This window comes from Crassostrea angulata, chromosome 4 (assembly GCF_025612915.1).
Source record: "Crassostrea angulata isolate pt1a10 chromosome 4, ASM2561291v2, whole genome shotgun sequence".
Taxonomy (NCBI): domain Eukaryota; kingdom Metazoa; phylum Mollusca; class Bivalvia; order Ostreida; family Ostreidae; genus Magallana; species Magallana angulata.
In genome coordinates this window covers 27,398,181-27,417,772 of record NC_069114.1, presented here as the reverse complement: position 1 = coordinate 27,417,772, position 19,592 = coordinate 27,398,181, and the positions used below count along the sequence as shown (strand labels likewise).

Sequence of the window (19,592 nt, the reverse complement as noted above, 5' to 3'; positions counted from 1 at the left end):
GTCTACGACTGCCGCGATACATCTTGAATCTCTAAATGTATACATAATATAGTATACATCTGTTTTCGTTATTTTAATTTCTAAGCAATTAATTCTTCGTCAGTAATTACTTGCACACACACTTCAGGGACAGCCAGAAAGATTTAGATTGACATACACCGACCTGGAATATATTGTATACGCAAATCGTTAGCAACCAGACCGAATTAAATTATCACAGAAGCATGCAATGTGAAAAAAAAATCCCCACTGTAATGGAATTTTCTTTTAAAGAGTAAAAGTATAATAATCTTTTAACAACTCTAGAGAACGAATTTTAGTACTGTTCAACTCGCCCCCCACTGGACACGTCTTAACAAAAAATTATCCGGTAACGAGGCAAATTTTACACCGGACTTCTTAACCGGAAGTCAAGATGTTTGGTCCAGACGGTGACACATTTCGAAAATGTCACTTCACTTGAAAAGAAACCCACTCAAGAACTGCTCTTTGGAAGGAACACAAAGGCGCACAGACAGCACGAAAATGTCGTGTCTTTATGTGATGTGGCGAAACAGTTTAAGGGATTTTCGTTAATGATCCTCATGTATGATTTACCTTTACAAAATGCAATTATGATTTTCTTTAAAAAAAAAGAAAGAGAAAAGAAAACAACAATACATAGTAAAGATTTGTGCAATTGAAATGGTTCGATTTGTCAAATAACACATTTTTAATTAATGAACTTAAGTATGAAATAATTCCTCATACCTAGTCTGGTATTTTGTAGAATAGAAAACTCTATTTCAAGTTCATTTTGTATCAAGTGCACAGTAGCAGGGAAAGAAAGTTTCCATTCTGTCAACTGATTTTCAATAAACCAACTTTCACAAAATAAAAATGAATGACCATGATAATCTGTGATTTACTCCTCTGTAATAATATACCTGGCAAAACATCTCCTCTCATGATATACCCAAATTCTTAAGATGAATTTAACATGCCTGAAATAATCAAATTAGAGACAAACCAGCGACGCTGTCTCGGGTTTCTACCTACAAAAGACGATATTACGGGGGGCGGGCACGTAGTGTTCGCGGATTTGTGTGGTGATACTATCAACGCAGAAATCAATGTAAGAAAGAAAACCAAAAATATGCTGGCACTTTAAGAGATAGAAGATCGCGATTGGAAGAATGAAGATGTAAATCTTTATTTGGTGTTAAATGAAAACAAGTATAAGAGAGACCTTTTCATAATAGTTTCATGGACTGGTGACAAGGTGTTACATTGTTGAGGCTTTCTGTGTTCCGATGAACGCATGCGACATTTTAAGTGCAGAATCTAATGCTCTTTTATCTTTAAAGCTGATCAACTTAGGAAAAACTTTGCTGACAGGAGAAGAAACAAAGCTTTATTGATTTGTAACTAAACCTGATACTCCGAATTACGCTTGCATTCCAATTAAATTTTTCGAGATGTTCATTTGGTATATCAGGTGAACAAATCCGCATTCTGTTGCCATAAGGAAACAAATTACAAATATACGATATCATTTGATCACTATTCACCCCATTTGAACCTCCAGTGAAAAGTGTTTTTGTCATTCATAGATATATACGCATTTTGTCCTATGCCCAGTGCAGGCATATTTGTTCTTGTCTCGTTATCTACACGTAGCTACCGTTTTAGTTTTCAGGTCGTATGGGAGTGAGTCAGAGATATCCTTTATGCCTATTGTTGTATGCACAAATTTTGTATATATATATATACACGTATGTATATGTAAGGTCAAAGGACGGTAATGTTTTGATAGAATATTCTTTACAAACAAGATAAATCAAACATAATTAATTTCACAGATAATTTAGGTTTTATAAGAGTATAATGAAATTTATTTCCCCCAAGACGTAAAATATTACAGAGATTTGTGTTGCGGCGTTCGTATAAAGGTGAAAACGCAAACAGATCTGATCAATACACATAGTCGCGACAAAGCAAACGTTTGACCATCCCTACGTAATACAGTCAATATTTTTCCCTTTCTAGATCTTGATCCGATTAAAGCTGTTTTATTTGGTGATATCTAACTTCAAAGTGGAGAAGAGTACTTCATATGAGTGCATTATCAACCAGTGGTCTAGGAACTGGAGTAGGCCAGATCAGCAAGCAGATAAGATAAGACTTCACGACACCAACACTATACGAATGGAAATACATACAAATACATGTTATTCAGGAGTATTTATAAATGCAGACTTTAATCCTTTTAAACACGTTAGGTGTTCAGTGTTACCTTGCATCGTATCTGTCATCCTCTACCAAATACCCAGCTTCATAAAGGAGAGAGAGAGAGGGAGGGAGGGGCTAGTGAAAGGAGGGGGTCTCCCATCAGGTGTTATGTTCACTGTGTGGCCTTGTTGTCCACGAAGGAAGGTAGCATCCTGCAGAAGAGGACAAAAACACCCAACTTTCTCCCATTCTCGCAACTCGTTCAGACGAAATGACCTTACTACGAACTGTCAATACCGACATTCCTGATCCGTAATATCTAGACAAGGCGTCGGGGGACCCACGTAAAACTCATTTTCTCTGGTTACAGTCCCACAGAAAGACTCTTCTCAGGATCTGGGTTTGAACAAAAGTAGCTTGGACAAGCGTCCCAAAAAACCAACACATCTCGTGTGAAGATCAAGTGTTCTCGCTAGCGATCAAGTATGCATACGAAATTCCACTTGTCATTTCTCTTTAGAAAGTCACGCGAAACTGCAGGCAAGATTCAGCTGTGCTCAGAGCAAGAGCCTTTGCAATACTGTAGGGGCCACCTTCAAAGCGCACGGAAAATTTTCATTATCGTTAGCCTTCATGTGTGAAAACGTACCCGGTTTAGAAATCTTTAGGGTCATAGATCAATACATTCTCCATTAAGCCATATACTTTTTTATCTGTCTTTACACAAAACACACAATATTACACTCATCTGGTCTTCTTATTTTTGTATTTTTCTTTTTAAGGGTTTTTGATTGTTATCGGGCCATTAACTTTGATGTGCGATCCTCGCTTTTGCATTCCCGCTAAACAAACTTGAGCGTCTTCCATTTTTCAGCATTTAGATGTATTGGAGAGTTCATTTCTGGAAGCAATTGTCATAAATTCAATAAGTCGATGGTTTTCGTGAAAAAATATAGAACCAAGTACGAACAATTGCAAATTGAAAAAGTAAAATATTTTACTCTTTAGTTCACTTCGATACTTATGTGCTGATGGAAGGAAAATGACCCTGTAAATTATAGCACTGATAAAATTTCTTTATAGCTGCGATGACTCTTACGTTTATTAACCCTGTAATATGGCCAATGATTATTGCCGTTTTGTCTGAAGGAAATGTGTGTTTTACTACTAACGTATTGTTCCCTATTGTGTTTTCTATCATACAGAACCATTCCCATTTCCTCCTTTTGAAAAGTAGATAGCTCTAGTTTATAGAAAAACCCTTTTTATCAATTGTAAAAACTACATATCTGTTAGATTTCCAGCATAAATTAGATCCCTATCTCTCCCCCCTTTGATGGTGCTGATATGATATGGAAATATTACATGCCATTAAAAAGTCTAGCGGATCTGTAAAAGCCGAGGGTATTGGCAGTTGATTCTTCTCACCCTTGAATGATCGAATATCTAAGATGCACTCGAAAGAAACATCTGAATCATCTACCCACAGTTTATCATTTCTAAAGAAGATGTGTCACAGTTAGGAAGCATTCTCACACACTGAGTCGGGGAAATGGTTTAGAGTTATTATGACCGGAATTCTAAGCGTAACATTTACAAGTCTACAATTAGGCTGCAATGTATGCCCAAGTGGCATGCTTATTTACTTTGTTACACATCAGTACATTTCTCACAAACAAACAAAAATATATGCAAGGAGAAGGGGGGGGGTGGAGGTCAACAAAACAAAATCAAAAACACAAATGAGGAAATGTGGGGGTGGGCCGGGGTGGGGACAAATATTGACGGTGCGTTAAACATCATCACAAATTTACGTCAACCGGTGCATCCAGATGTTTCCCGCGTTCTCATTGACAATCCTGGTCCAATCCAAGACATCATTGCATCTTTAGAGTTCTTTCTATGGCGGTCGTGGTCTCGCATACATTTTACATCTTAAGTGATCGTCGATCTAATCCCTGTACATCAAGCCACACAGCTTATTTGACTAAACAACACCATCTCTTTTCAGTCATTTTATTAAAATTCAATTTCGCTTTAGTCCCACCTGACCTTGGATGTCAAAGGATAAACAAGACCCCGGCTCTTGAATACATATCGGTAGCTTACTGCATTCAAATTAACTTCAAATTCCATCGCGGTACCCACAGCTTAGTATTTCCGGCGAACAACTTCCAACCAGTTATCCTGCCGCGAAGGTTCGCATTTTTTAATTCATTTACATAATTAAGTGAATCTATGTTTTCTCCACAGGTCTCGGATCTCGGAACTTTTTGCATTTTAATTATTTTCTACATATTTAGCTGACATGTAGAGACACAATTTTTCTGAAGGAAACTCTCAGAAAGGTGGCCGTACATACCAAACTTCCACTTTGAAGCGGCATCACATTAGATTTTAGCACACATCAAAGAAATGACGCATGTCATCGCTGAATAAATGTTGAATCCAGAATTCATTTGAATTTAAAAGATTCTTTTTCCGTGGAATCTTACGGGGGTAAAAAGGTTTGCATGAATGAAATCCGATTCTAGCATCTGAATATTTAAAGTTTATGGATGCAATTTGACGCGTTGCACCTGGAAATCGATCATGAACTGAATGATACGGTGGACATCTATATATAAAACTACATAATTTTTCTTCTTCAAAAGAATGAATACCATCTCGTAAGATTACTAATACTTCAGGTATTGTTGAAATGTAGATTTTGAATTTGCTGGGTGGGTAAAATTTTGTATTTACACCAACCGTGTAAATTCAAATTTTACAAAAAGAGTACAGTAAGAGCCGTTTTCTCGGTGTTAAGTTGAACAATTTTACAATCCTGTATAAGAAAAAAAAATTAAAATTCTGAAGAAATCAGGAAATGATTCAGGTCCCAATCCATCACTTCAATTTTTCCGATTTATCTGTTGATACAATGATGCTGTGAAGTGCAATGTTTATTTTTACCAGTTGTGATGTTAACCTGGAACAAAAATTCGAAATAAAAACGTCGGCTATCATTTCCAATCAGCGATATCCATCCAGCAGATTTTCTCTGTTTTTGTTGGTTTGATCTCGTGTAGTTGATATTATATTGAATATTATTTTTGACCGCATGTGGGATACGATTCCACATTGCTGACATATCACTCAAGGTCAGGCTCTGCATTTTACAGACAGGATTCAAACAACTCGTGATTTCTGATAGTACCACTAAAAAGATAAGTCAGTTGATAAGAATATACGGATGTTTCTGTAACGTTCAAGTCTTAGCCTTGAAGCCAGTGGTAGCCAAGAAATGACGGACCCGGTGTGCGTACTTTTGTAGAATGTTATTATCTGCCGAAAAAAAGAAGCTTTCAAAATTTTTTTTTTCATAGGATCTATTCTTATCGAGGAAATCGGGCGAATAATTTTTATTTGACAGTAGGTTATCATAAAAATTCAGACTGACAACGATTTATTGCATCGAAGGCATATTAAAATCGTAGACAGGGTGTGTGTTATTTGGGTTTTTTTTTTTTTTGTTCTGACCTTTTTTATATTGCAGATGGAAAATCATTTTACATCAATACTTCCGGCGCAAATGCGGAAAAAAGTGAACTGTCTCACAATTAATAATTTTTTTAGCTGTTTTCACATCCCCCGATTTTTAAATCTTACAGAATAGTCTTACATTTATGTTGTTCATAAAATTGAAACTGTGTATATATTTATTAGAAAAGGAATAGATTAAAAAAAAGCTATATTTTTTATGTATCGATAGTTTCCTAATATTGCATCGATAGATATATCAGACCCCCACAAAGCTAGTTTACAAACATTGAGATGTATCAGTTTGTAGTTTGTGGACAAGAAAACAACGTTGGTGGTTGTGCAATTTCGTCATAAGGTATGTGTGTGTCGGAAATAAAACATGCTGTTTAACAAAGGATAAACCAAAACATTGATTCCGAGCGATTAAGAATTAATTGAGGCTGCGTGACATTAAAGAACGGTCTATCGAAGAGATCGCTTTTAAATTTAGTCGGGATTAAAGTATTACATTCCCCTTCGTAAACCTTACACTGAGCCAACTTCTGATCGGGAAAGTGTCGCCTTGTGGCGTTTGGTGTTTGAACGAATTTTACCCGAAGAAAACAAAAATCAGGAAAAGCATTGTCTTAATCTTTTTCCCAAAGGAAAAATTAATTTTCGCTATGATTTTTGCAAAAGTTTTTTTTTTTAAAGAACTCAGCAAACTGTTGAAGTTTTTAGATAAAGGAATGAATGGGGGAAAATGGGCTTGTACTTTAAATAATAAATATGTACATGTTCAACATGAAAAATGAGTTAAGCGTTGCCATTTATTTTGCTTTAATTTAGAACGTTGTCATAAGCACATTTCCTGTAATCCCCAAATGTTAGCGAAACGGCATTTCAAAAGACTTTCATAATGGCCAGCTCTGGCAGATACCTCTGCTGGGGCGAGAGGACTTGCCAAAATTCTTAAGTCCTTCAGACTTCTCTCTCACTGCCTACCCACAAAACGGTTAATGGGTGAATAAATAAAGCCTACAAGCTCAGTGGCTTTTGATTTTAGCGGTTCGTGGAAATCGGATAAAACAAAGATATGGTCTCGTTACATGTTGAGTGGACTGTTGTCGACAGATTGTAAGACCGTGCATTGCGTTGGTATCACACGTGTCACAACACTGTATGGACCTTAACAACTGTCACATTCATCAACCTAAAAGTCAAATTACACTCTACATATTTTTAATTTTTTTTTTATATATTATTCCTTTTTATGGCGGAGAATATTAATACTGTTTACATTCATTTCTAAAAACAGGGGAGGTCTATATACTGTATCTTTTTCTTTCTCTGTGTTCCTGACCTCATTTGCAACTTGCTCCGAGATCTCTGTCCTCCATTAGCGAGTGTAACATGAAAGCCTTTGGTGGTAACATATCAGTATTCTGCCTTCTTTTCGTAATTGGTCAAACAGGTAGGAGACCACGTAATAAGATATATTTATCTCGTTTCCGACCGCTTTTTTATATTATATAACAATGATTGATTAGACGTATCACACCGAATATTTGTGGTCTCGCCTGGTCTACATTGTAATACACCAATATTTTGTATTCGTCAACAATACACACACACACACACACTAACACTAACACAAACTCTCTCTCTCTCTCCAATAATTAGTATATCTATCGGGTGGAAAAAAAGCAACAACAAACAGATAATGTTGGATAGTTCAATTTTAATTGTATCTACTGCACTATGTGCATTAGGTACGAAGTTTATGGGACAATTTTAACATAGATATATACAAAATGTAATAAATATTCTTTGGTAACAATTACATATCTTTTACAAACAGTAACCATGAAAACAAAACAAAACATTGTATATCAATACATATAGGCACCATCGATATTTTTTGGACATCTATAAATAGTAACAAAGGTGATTACTTTTAAACAAGTGAAGTCATGTGGAAGTGACAAAACTTTTTTTCTTTTCCAAATACCCGGAAGAACATCTTTTTTCGCACTTACTCCTTGTCTAATAATTCTTGAAGTTCTTCTTTGTTTACGTGCAAAACATGGCTAAAGGATTTCAGTGATGGTAAAAAATGAATTTCTATTAATATCATGCTTCTAGAAAACGAAAAAGACAATTCGAAAACGATTCTAGTGCTTTTGATGACGACCCAGATATCTTCCTATTAAGTTTTAAAGCGTATCGGAATGTTTGACCTCACAGCAATGCCCCTGTCGCAAATCGTTCTCATCTTCAACTTACTGGCCATATCACATGACTATTACAATATTCAACTATTTACGATGGATTTCCAACAATCTTTAAGCTACCAGTTATTGAAGTACAAATGTTAAATGCAAAAAATGGCGATACAGAATAAATTACAATGAAAATAAGACACAGTCGAACTGGCTCTCAATGTACTATTAAAATTTCAGATTAATTTAGACGATAAAGATCAGAATAAATAATTACAACAACAATAGCGAAAATATTTTAGATCAGCCAAATTTTTACAATCAAATATTATAAAATAGATTTTGCTTCCGGAATGTTAGATGAACAAAACTCGGACATATTGACGTCAATACGAACATGCGCTGGGCATGCGCTGACACTGTGTATACCCGTGTTGCCGAAAACATATCTCTTATAACTTGTCGTTCCAAATAAAAAACCTTCAGAATTGATCAGCCCTGTGATTTGGACTCCGTAGGGACGGATCGTTCACTTCAGTACGGAGCAGACAACAATGATTTGTATTCAATATCAATGCGCTCACACAACATAGTCCATCATATTTTAATGCATTGAACAGTTTGAGTTACGGCTTAAAGTAAGGTAGCCTGACCCCCATGTGTCTATTTACACCTGGATGACTTATACAAGATAAATATTGCATTCAAATAATTGTTTGAAAGAAGTCAAGATCTCCTTTCTATCACAATGGCGACCCGCGTGGGTCAAGAAAGACGTTACTTCACTGCTATGCTCATTTTACAGACTTCCGGGGCGGAATCACCAATTTTCCACTCGGAATCCATCGCTGCTTACGCATCACCTCCAGTCCGTGGGTTCCCCGGAGTGCATCGGGAGAATAGTTCACACCACATCGTCAAGGAAAAAATTCCAAGTTCAAAAATTTGAAATCCTAAACAAAACCAAGTGATTGTTCACCTTTTTACACTATTACGTGTCTTTTGGCTCTTTCTTAGTCTTTCTTTTTCTCTGCGCCGATTTTTTTTTGCGTTTTTTATGTCTGATCCTGAACTTTCCGCTATTGTTAAAAAGGTAATTTTTTTTCTTGTTAAAGTCAAAGGGTATTGTAATGGGCGTAGGATTTAACAGATCTAACGAAAAGTGGTGACATGGTTCCTGACTTGGTTTTCGGATAAATCCGGGCAATTTCTTGCCCCTTTTCTTGAATCCAATGGACCATTCTGGTTTATCTCGGAGTTTAAACGTATGGTACCCATCTCCCGTCAGATTTTGAGAAAAATCGCAACTATGTGGAAGAGATTTTGGCGGCTGAAACTGAAATTAAAAAAAATATGAATAATTAAAAAAATGTCTCCATACTGCTACACGTACATGTTGAATATGCTAAAAATAAGACTTTATTTTTGCTTTACATCCATACAGTTAAATTTATGCAAAATGTGTTTCATAATATATTCTAATCATTTGACCATTTTTATGTTATTTTATACAAATAAATGCACATGTATGCACGTCTTATCAATCTACATTTGACTTTGTGTTGATATTGTTATTGGAAAGTTTGTCTATGATAAGACCATACAGAAATAAAAAAAGAGTATAATTGCGACTTTTGTTCTATTTAATTGTTTACGCGTTTTTAACAACCACGTGGAATCGAAACTTAATAGCATGCCCATGTTACCGAGAAACAGGGTTAACACGTCTTTACAAAGAAGAAAATCATTTTTCCATTAAACAATGAGCACGTGTGAAATAGCGGGTGAACGGTGGCCATCATTGGGTATTGTTAAAGTCCACAATAACCCTATTGTCTTTATCAAATTATTGACAATATCTTAAGAGACACCTGTGGGGAAGTGATATATTTCTTGACCTTTGATCACCGGAAATAACTTTGCTTTCAGTGTCGTTGGAATTGCAAAGAAATATTTTGCATGCAGTGAAATTGACCTCGAAGGGTTTGTAACATACATGCTTAAGGAATGTGAAATGTACATAGAAATGAACAGAGGTTTGATCATTGTCAATTCTTATGCATGATTTACTACCTAATACTGAACTCTAAAGTTAAATTTGATGAACAGAACATATTCTAAATAAACAGAAAGTTGACTGCCCCGGAATTTTTTCCTCCACGTTTGACGGCGCCGCCAAATATTCTCACTTGTCCTGGTATTTGGTGGCACCTAAACACGATAAATTGTCACACAGATGACAAACCTATCAAAAAAAGTTTCACCCCGACTAAAAACTTAATCCGACGCTCTCTGCCTCCCGGAGAGTGCAATCGCTGGGAGGTATCGCGAGCACTGCTTGGGGTCCCCGCAATTCAGCTCCAAGGTGCAAAGGTCCAAACATGTTTCCAATACTTGAAAAGTCAAGGGGTCACAAAACAAATGTAACGAATTTGATAACATCGTCAGATTTGCAAACGTCGCATGCATAAGTCTGAATTCCTGTTCCTTGTCACCTATCCGGTTTCTGATGCTATATTTTTGTTGTAAGATTATACCGAACAATACTGTTCTATTGTTTTCCCGACATACAACCGCTTTACGTGTATCACTAGCTGCGCTACCTTAACTCTTATGGCGATATATCTGGAATCTTTATTGAGTAAACAAAGGTTTTAGAAGTGACATGTTGTGTCTCACAACTAAAATGTCAGATGTGTACAAGTCTAATGTTATGACAGGACAGGGTACAGGCACGAAAGCATTAAGGCGATTTCAAAAAGTCTACATGAAGCCTGAAAGGCCCTTCGCCATTGCCTTTTTCAACCAACACAGATTTCATTAAAATGCGGTTGACAAAAAGTGTTATTATGATCCAGACTTGTTAAAAGCGTTTAACTACACAGCTGGTGTATGACAAAATAATATCAAAATTAATTTAAATTAATTCCGTCAAATGGCATTCTTTTACAAATTAATTAGTATTTACTTGACTATCATTCGCTGTGGTTTCACTCGAGTTTTTATTTCATGGTCTGATGAGCATGCGCGACAATCTTAGTCTTGGGATTTGGCGAGGCGTTTGATTAGCGGTCTTTCCTCTACAAGAAAGCCAAATCTCGAATACCTTAATTCTCTCGGTGTAATCTTTAGAAGTGCGTCTAAAGAAATGAAATGCTGACCATTTTATTTCCTTCAGAAAACCTATTTGGAACACAGGTGGGGGGACCTAATCGGATTAGGGACGAACACAGGTGCACCGTTCGGTATGAAGTTAACCGCACGAGTCAGTTCCTAACAGTGTGATTTGAAGAATTATACCTGAACATTTAATAAAGGATTTATTCGACTACTTTTCTAATTATAAAAAGTCGGAACGTAATAAATTGGTCAGTTGCGAATATTTATTTCCGGCTTTCATTCGATAATCTTCCTCTGAGAATTAACCAATCCGAGGATTGTCTTAGTTCTATTTATTCACCAACAACCAGTCTTATATGGCCATTAGGGGCGAGGAAAAGAGTTTGTTCATCGTTTAACCCTAAACAAAACCAACAGTCGTCACATAAGGCTTTCTTGATAATGTAAATTAGAAAGAAAAGGTCTTTAACTTTGTCTGACAAACACAAAAATTATAGTATTGTAGATTAAATATGCATTTTTTCTTCATTTGAAGTCGGCTTGGAAGAATTATCTATGTAAAACTGTGAATTAATTAAGCGGAGACTCAAGACACACTTTTTCGTTGGTCAGGAATTGGTTTCAAGGTCCAAAATTTCGGGCTTGGAACTACATGAAATAAGCATGATGATTGATGATATCGATGATGATGATAATGATGATGATGACGATGATTAAGATGACGCCATTAAAAAATACTAACCCGAGTTCGCAGCTTGCCTTTCTTGTTGAAGCACAGATATAACTTGTTTGCCATGCCTCTGATGCGGATGAACCCGCCGTCTATGGAAATAATCGTGAGGTTAGCTGAAACAAAGGATGTAACAAATGTTTATTTTCAGTATTGTCTCTTATCAACCTTATAAGTTTAGTGAACCCGTATTTGAATTGAAAAAACTTCTGCGTTTTGTGATAAGCATGACTACATGTGTTTATGGTATATCTGCTGGTGTCAGTAAGTGAAAACGAGGCAGAGGTCAATGCATGGCAGTCTGATATTGTCATTGTGTACAGACGTTATCGTGGTAAATCATAATTGTATTAAAAAGAGGACCGCCGCATAAGATACGCTGCTCATTTATCTGGCCCTGGTACACAAGCGGTAAATTTTATAATCACATATGGAATTTAAACTATCTCAACATTTCATAATAGGCAACTTAAAAAAATGCTTGAAGGATGCTTGTGTTAATTCAGATCCTACAGGGTATAATAACTAGATGTGCATGTGGGTAAACTTAGCAGGTCTTGAAATTTAAACCACCCTGCAAGATCCCCTTCCCTCTATTTATTCAGACTTCTCCTATTCAAGATTATGTCATTTTCACACTAATAGTTCCGTCCCGGCGATATTCTATCAATGGAGGAAGACATTTTTATCCTTTCAAAATATTTTTATTTCAAATAAAACGTGTGCTACCTCTTAAAGAAGAATGCTAAGTCAGCGTCAACGTGGTATTTACAGGTTACATCTACCCTTCATGTGTATAATTATTGGAAGTACACCAACATGTACATGTTAAGTGCTCCCAGCTTCAGTTAAACTTACAAAATTCGCTATTCCTCGACCCCCTTGCGTTCACGCCCCTAGAACCTGGTTTGGTTATTTGGACTAACTTTTGCGAACAGAAATTCCACAAAACGGCTCTTTTTTCCAAACTGTGCTCTCCTTTTAGTTTATCGGCGATATTGTCGATTTTGAAGTCTGGAAAACCCTGAAAAGACAGAAAAGTTTACATTGAAACAATGGTGCCTTCTTATAAGAATAGCAAATTGCAAAAAGAAACAACAAAACACCAAAACCAAAGACAGTTTTATGATAAAACGGCCCAAAACACTTTAGACGGTACATTTTGTGCCTGTTTTAAATATAACACCGTGCATTGACATCAAATACGAGTGGTGTCGTGTAATTAAAATTGTTAGAAGTTAACTTCATTATATAACGCCATAACACGGCATAGAAAAGGCTACTTTTCAAAGCATTCATGTTAATGTAAAATTTGATGGGATTTCAAGAGAATGTCAATTCAATGGAGCCGTGTTTATGGCTTAACGATCCTGTGAGAATTCAGACTTAGGGCTTTATGTACATTTCTGATCTGTAAGTCACCTAGAAGAAACAACATTAAAAATACTTTCAGATATTCGAAGACGACAGGGGTCTAATATTTTTTTTCTAAAAATTTTTTTTACAAAGAAAAAGATATTTGCCGTATTTGTTTAAATTGACTTGTACAAACCTAACCGCCCTTTGATTGTTCAAATATTAGCAACATTTGTCATCGGCGATAATTGCTTTAAATGCATTAAATGCAATACTTAATTCCGGAAGCTCAGAATGAACAAAATAGTTCATCAAGGCAAATGGGAACAAACCAACAGTTCAACGTTAACCAAAAAAAAAAAAAAAAAAAAAAAGAGAGGCATTTTTATATAGAAGGAAATTATTGAAAAGCATATCCCATGATGGAATGGCAAAACCAGGTGTGTGGGAAACACGTACAAATGACCTTCATTAAAATTCACTTTCTTTTCATATTCCCATTCTAGGGGTTAGGGGTCCCTCTTCTCAAACCTGCTTCTAAGTATCATTTGATTTTTAGTTCTATGGCTCATGCTGATTGAATAAAGAATCTTAGAATTCATTATTTTTTTTAGTTCCCATTGCAACATGGTTCATGGATATTGATATAACAAACTTTTGACTGAAATAAACCATAAAGATAAGACCAATACATCATTTTTTTTAAAAAATGTATCCTTCTTCAGTGACTGCGACTCTTAGAGACATAAAGTATATTTTCAAGAAATAGTTTGTTCTGTTTGGTGCCGTACATGGGGAGGATCAAAGTTTAGCACGCGGATACAGGTATAATTACAAAGCAATGAAAGTGTCGCTAACTGAGGCAGAACATCTGAGTGTCCCACGCTATCAAGAAGTTTATGAAGATTGAATGAAACCCGTTTTAATTGATGGAGCCTTATTTCATCAAAATATATGCACATATTTTGCCAAACGTTACCATGACAATCCAAATTAACACGAAATTTTCACCTGAGTTTTTTCTTCTTCAAAGAAAAACGTGAATGAAAAGACTTTACAAATAAGCCGTGAGAATTGCGGGTCTGTTATGGTTTATTTTCTGAAATGACTAAATACTCGTCATTTTCATGTAAAAATGTGTTTCGCCAAAAAGAGAGAACGGGTCAGAGTTGAACTCGTGCGCACTGACTAGAATCGTCCAATCTGTGTGCATTGATACGGTCGGTCTTTTGAAACGGGACCCGTTAATTTGTTAAGTCGCATGTTAGACCTCCAGTATAGCCAAATAAAAAATAGCTTACATCCACCCGCTCGTAAATCACAGACCAATTTGTGAACGAAAGGGGGCCATGTTGTCAATCGGAGATAAGAGATCGATACAGTCCTGTAAAACGCTTACTCTCTTACACTTTGTATTTCTTTTCTTATTCTGTAACGAAATGTAAAGTGCTTGTGGTTGCTCCCAACAGAGAGAGAGAGAGAGAGAGAGAGAGAGAGAGAGAGAGAGAGAGAGAGAGAGAGAGAGAGAAATGAATATGCGATTCCAAATAAATTGTCTGCTATGATGATATCATATATTCGTCCCGTTTTATTAGCTGCGTTTTTGAGTAATGAATATATTTGGAAGCAGATACTTGCTTATTAACTTAACCACTTGTTCAAGAGTTTTTCTAATTCCTTTAAAATTTCAAACGGTGCGTTATCGCGCCATTATAATGGGTTTCTTTTGAAGTAAGAAATTCTACAAATTTCACGTAAATGTGATGCTTTTATTTTTTAACGCGTTTATCAGAATTATTTATCATCCAGTTTTAATCCAGTGCGTTTTCTTATGCAAAACATTAAAAAAAGCTATGAAAAGCGTATACATTCCAGAGCCGCGATATGAAGATGTCCCCGAGTGCCAGCGTTATGTGGGTATATTTGTTTTATTTATTAAGACTTGATGGGAGTGGAGGAAATACTTTACTATCTAGGTCTTGTTAAGAGTTCTTAGTTGGTGTTTTAAAAATTTAATGATTGTAAGATATGATAGAGCAATATAGATAACAGGCTACAAAAATACATATAAAAAATATCGCAATCGGTTCGAACTTATAACCATTGCAAAATTTTACCGAGTCATGCCACAAGGTATAAAGCCACGTGCTTTAAAGTACATGCCAACTTCCAGACAGAAACACTGCAACTGATCGAACAAGTACTCTGTTTATGGTTATTATACATTTCACAGTTGACTATATAGCGCATAGCTGAATAAGTTTTAAGTTTTATTCTGGTAAAATGTGGGAGAAAGGTTCTATTTTTCAACATGGATTCGGACGAAAGATCAGGGGCCCGTCAGAAGAATTATTTTATTTTTTTCACAGTCCCACAAGCTGAATGTAATTATGCAGACGAATAATTTGCATGTTTTATTTATGGTTCCCTTTTCTCCTGCATATATCTGTCATTTTGAGGAATGTTGGATGGTACTTATGCTCCTTAAATGGCAAAGAGAGAGAAAGGCGCAGCCTTACAGAGAAAACAACACATAAGTAGCAACTTACAAGGAGCTCTCTGTGGCTCCACCTTATTCCTATCTGATATATCCAGTTATGCATATTCTCTTCTTTTTTTCCAAAGTAGATATAAAAGATTCCTCTCTATATTAATATTGTTCCGAGCACGCTCTATATAAAAATGTTTAAAGTCTTCGACACTGTAAGAGGGGTCATGTTTCGCTTTGAAGTTGTGAAATATGACCACTTTATAAGACAGTATATTAGAAAATAATGAGAGAGAAAGAGAGAGAGAGGGAGAACGGTTCTATTTTAATGTATTCTTTTCAGCTACTTAAAAATTTTGCCATTCAAAACTTAGATTGGACCACAGAGTAATCTTTCCCTGGCTTGGATTCGACGGTCAATTGGTCAATATTTGTCGAGACGTAAAGCAAATAATTAGTTTAAGAAAACAATTGCTTGTATAAAAGCGAAAGTCCATTCCCGCAGGCTGACGACGACCAGAAGATAGAATGCTTGAAAATCTTTAAGGACACTGCTCTATATAGTGTCAATAGACGAATTACTTATTGTTTTGATTAAAGTGCTTAGGTTTCAAATTATAGCATTAAAGTTGATTGCCAATTTTAGAGAAAATTCCCCCCAGACTTTCTATACACGTCTGTGACGTAAGCAAATCAAGACGTTATTTCTAGCTCGATGTTCTTTTACAGATAAAACAAAATAAAATACATCGAAGAGGAAAAATTTTCATGTCTTTCTTATTAATACATGTCTACAGCAATCGCCAATAAAACACGGCTTGGAAATAGGTCATGTCTTGTAAAGTATCTGTGAGAACAGATAGTTTCAGTAACGTTTACAAACACGGTTTATTCAAGAAAAGAAAGAATAATATATGAATTAAAATATTATCGCGACGAATGGCCTCTGAAGTGTTTATTTTTAATTGCCATCCAATCATTTTTACATTGAATGATTTGTACTCAAATAGCCGGAATTGATCCTCAGTACAAACACTTGAGTGCGATCAGCGGGCTTAGTGAAATGGGTCTCGACTCGGTCCAGTCTCTGAACATCCAAATGCCACACACGATGCCCTCTCTAAACACTGGTGTATAACTTGCCGAGGTCAGCCGAATGCTATGTTAACAATCAAAGTCTATAGCTGTTCAATCAAATTGATTGGTTTTGAAAATAAACAAAAATTCGATTGACCTTACAATGAATACTGTTTTGATAGGAAAGCATGAAACGTAGTGCGACTGTCGTTTTTATATTTGTTATAAAGGAATACAACAAGGAGACCCGCTTGGCTCTTTTCTATTGAAGGATTGAAGGACTTGTCTAGACTAATTGTTTTCAATTACTGCATTGTAAAAACTGAACTGGGCAATATTTTTTTTTTGAAATCAGCAAAATACACAAAAATTCCCCCGAAAGCAGAGCAGATAAAAAAGAACCTTGACTGTTCCTGAAACGTGCCTCTCCATTTAAGGCAAGTGATTGCCTATATCGTTAATTGTAACTCAATACAGATGTTATGACACCATTGCTGTGTTACATGGCTTTAAACAATAGCACGGTGGATCATGTACAAGAGTTTTCAAGTGCAACAGTTGTAAACCCATGCACTTCCTCTAGTCTTCTTTTAGCCAATATTTAAAAAAAACGGTTTGGGGAAAAGGGTTAGACTTAGGGTCAGTGGTAGCTGTGAAAGTGTATCGGAGCCTGACTAATAATTCCACACAATTGTCCGTAATTCACTTTAATAGCTTTCTTATGATTTTGATTAATGAACACTGTGTAAGGTTTTCTAAGCATCAAATGTGCGCCTCACTGGTTTTTGCTATTTTGCGTGTTTTGCATGGTCGTCAAAATAGAGGGCCTCTATGCTTGTATGATAGTTATAAAACACGAAACACGCCTTCTTCTCCAGCGCTTTTACACGAGAACAAGTTGTTTCGCTCAATTTTTTTTTTGCAACATAACCTACATATTTAATTTCAAGGTTTTCTACGGAATTGCACCGATGATGCCATTAATTTATCAGTCACCAGTTTTTTTATTCGAAAAAGGAAAGCCAAACATACTAGCTTTCTTTTCTTTGGAAAAAAAATACAGTTACAAGTGCATTTTGGCTATTTGATCAAAATGCAAACCGCGACCGTGGTCCAATTTTACAACAAACGACGTGAACCGGTGCTTTTACGACATGAAATAGTTAGATAGACCAGTTTACGACGCTTAATAAAAGATAAGGTAGATCGACATTATGAAAATAAAAACAAAGACAATACTTCGCCATATAATAAGTCATCTTCCCTTTGCAAAATATCTTCACTTTGTTTGCCTTCCCAATTTGATCTTGAAGGAGCATTATATCTGAAGTACTTTTGAAATAAAAACGGCTTCTAAATAAGTAATAATTTTTGATATGGAAGACGTATGGAACCATTATACAGTATGGCTGTTGAAACTCAAGTTGGATTAATACGCCACTAGCATTAAGATAGAAAGGGACAATTGTTTTGTACAATGTCAGTTGAAATAAAATCAAACAGCCGCATGTTTTAAACAAATTAATGAGCGAATAAATGAAAGTTAATGGATTTCTTTGTTCAACATACTAGTAACCTAATTCTGAGCTAAATCATTGTCACTTACCTGAGAATCTTTCACAAAGCACAACAGTAAAATGAGCAGCAGCAACAACGACCTGCAAAAACATAAAACAATAAATGACGTCATCCAGTTATGATCTCATAAGTACCAACAACTTTGAAAATATCCATTAGGTAAAACGGCGGTTTCGCAAATGAAGTTTGTCGAAAAATCACAAGGACTCTCCTATAACACTCGGAACAGCATGTCAGATCCCTGTTATTATCACATATATCTGCATCAACTTAATTTGGGCAACATTTTGGACAGATATAGTTTTTATGTACGCTTTTTTTGCCATGAACCACACTATTTGGGAGAAGTAATTAAGAATAAAAGGACAGTTTGCATTTTATTTAGAACTTCGCAGTAAAACGTACTTTTGTAGAAATGGCACAAAGAGAAATTGTATGTCTCTGTAATTTGGTCGAAATCACGTGAATGTATTTATACATGTATGTGTACACAACTTGTATATTAAATAAGAAACTTAACCTGCTATTTCCGGAATGCAGATGAAATGCTCGACTAACTTAACAAGAAGAGTCTTTATTGGTTTAATTTATAGTCCTCATGTTTCCATGTATGTTGATTCTGTCAAAATACTACCTTTACTTCATTTTTTTGAAATACAAAAATGCGTTTGCTCGATTTAAGGCGATATGCTATTTATTTGAAATTGTGACACTCTCATCAATCAAAGGTTTGTGTTTGCTCTGCATGTTTGGGTACTTTTAAGTGGGGATTGCATAATTTTCTCTGAAGCTGGAGGCATGGCATACCTGAGGAAGATCAGACCAAGTCTTTGTCCCACAAGGAGTAAGCCCCTTATTCTATGGTATGCTCCAAAAGTTTGGTAAAAGTGTAAAAAGTGAAATTTTAATCATTGATCATAAACAAAAGCAGACGTTATTTTTTTCACTAGCGTCTTAATACGGGTGAAGTTTGGCGTAAGATTAATACCAAACATAACATTCCTACAGACCATGCATGTCTTTCACCTGAGTAAACATCGGGTTCGGTAATCAAAATGCTCAGCCACACGAACACGATTGGGTAAGCTGCTGAACACGCTCACTTTTAGCGACTTTTAAACACTCAATCAAAGACTTTCGTGACTCGGTACGCAATTACACTCATTACAACTGCTGGTTATTTAGTGTTCTCTTTTGAATTCAGACTTTGAGCAAGAATTGAACTCTTTGATCACGATAGTTATATAAGGCAAAGTCCAAACGGCAATTAGTTTAATCCTTCGGCGAAAGCATATTATCATCTCAG

The 19,592-nt window shown here is 35.8% G+C and overlaps 1 protein-coding gene across 3 annotated transcripts in view; it reads right to left on the bottom strand.

The window, feature by feature from the left end:
- Positions 1–7,436: 7,436 nt before the first annotated feature.
- LOC128180373 (fibroblast growth factor 18-like) overlaps positions 7,437–19,592 on the bottom strand; it is a 27,989-nt gene continuing 15,833 nt past the window's right edge. For all 3 annotated transcript variants that reach the window (XM_052848435.1, XM_052848434.1, XM_052848433.1), the window contains exons 2-5: positions 18,315–18,366; positions 12,646–12,811; positions 11,800–11,903; positions 7,437–9,273 (exon numbers count right to left, since the gene is read on the bottom strand). In XM_052848435.1, coding sequence (XP_052704395.1) covers positions 8,929–9,273; positions 11,800–11,903; positions 12,646–12,811; positions 18,315–18,366 — 667 coding nt within the window. In that variant the 3' untranslated portion in view covers positions 7,437–8,928. The remainder of the gene's footprint in view (positions 9,274–11,799; positions 11,904–12,645; positions 12,812–18,314; positions 18,367–19,592) is intronic.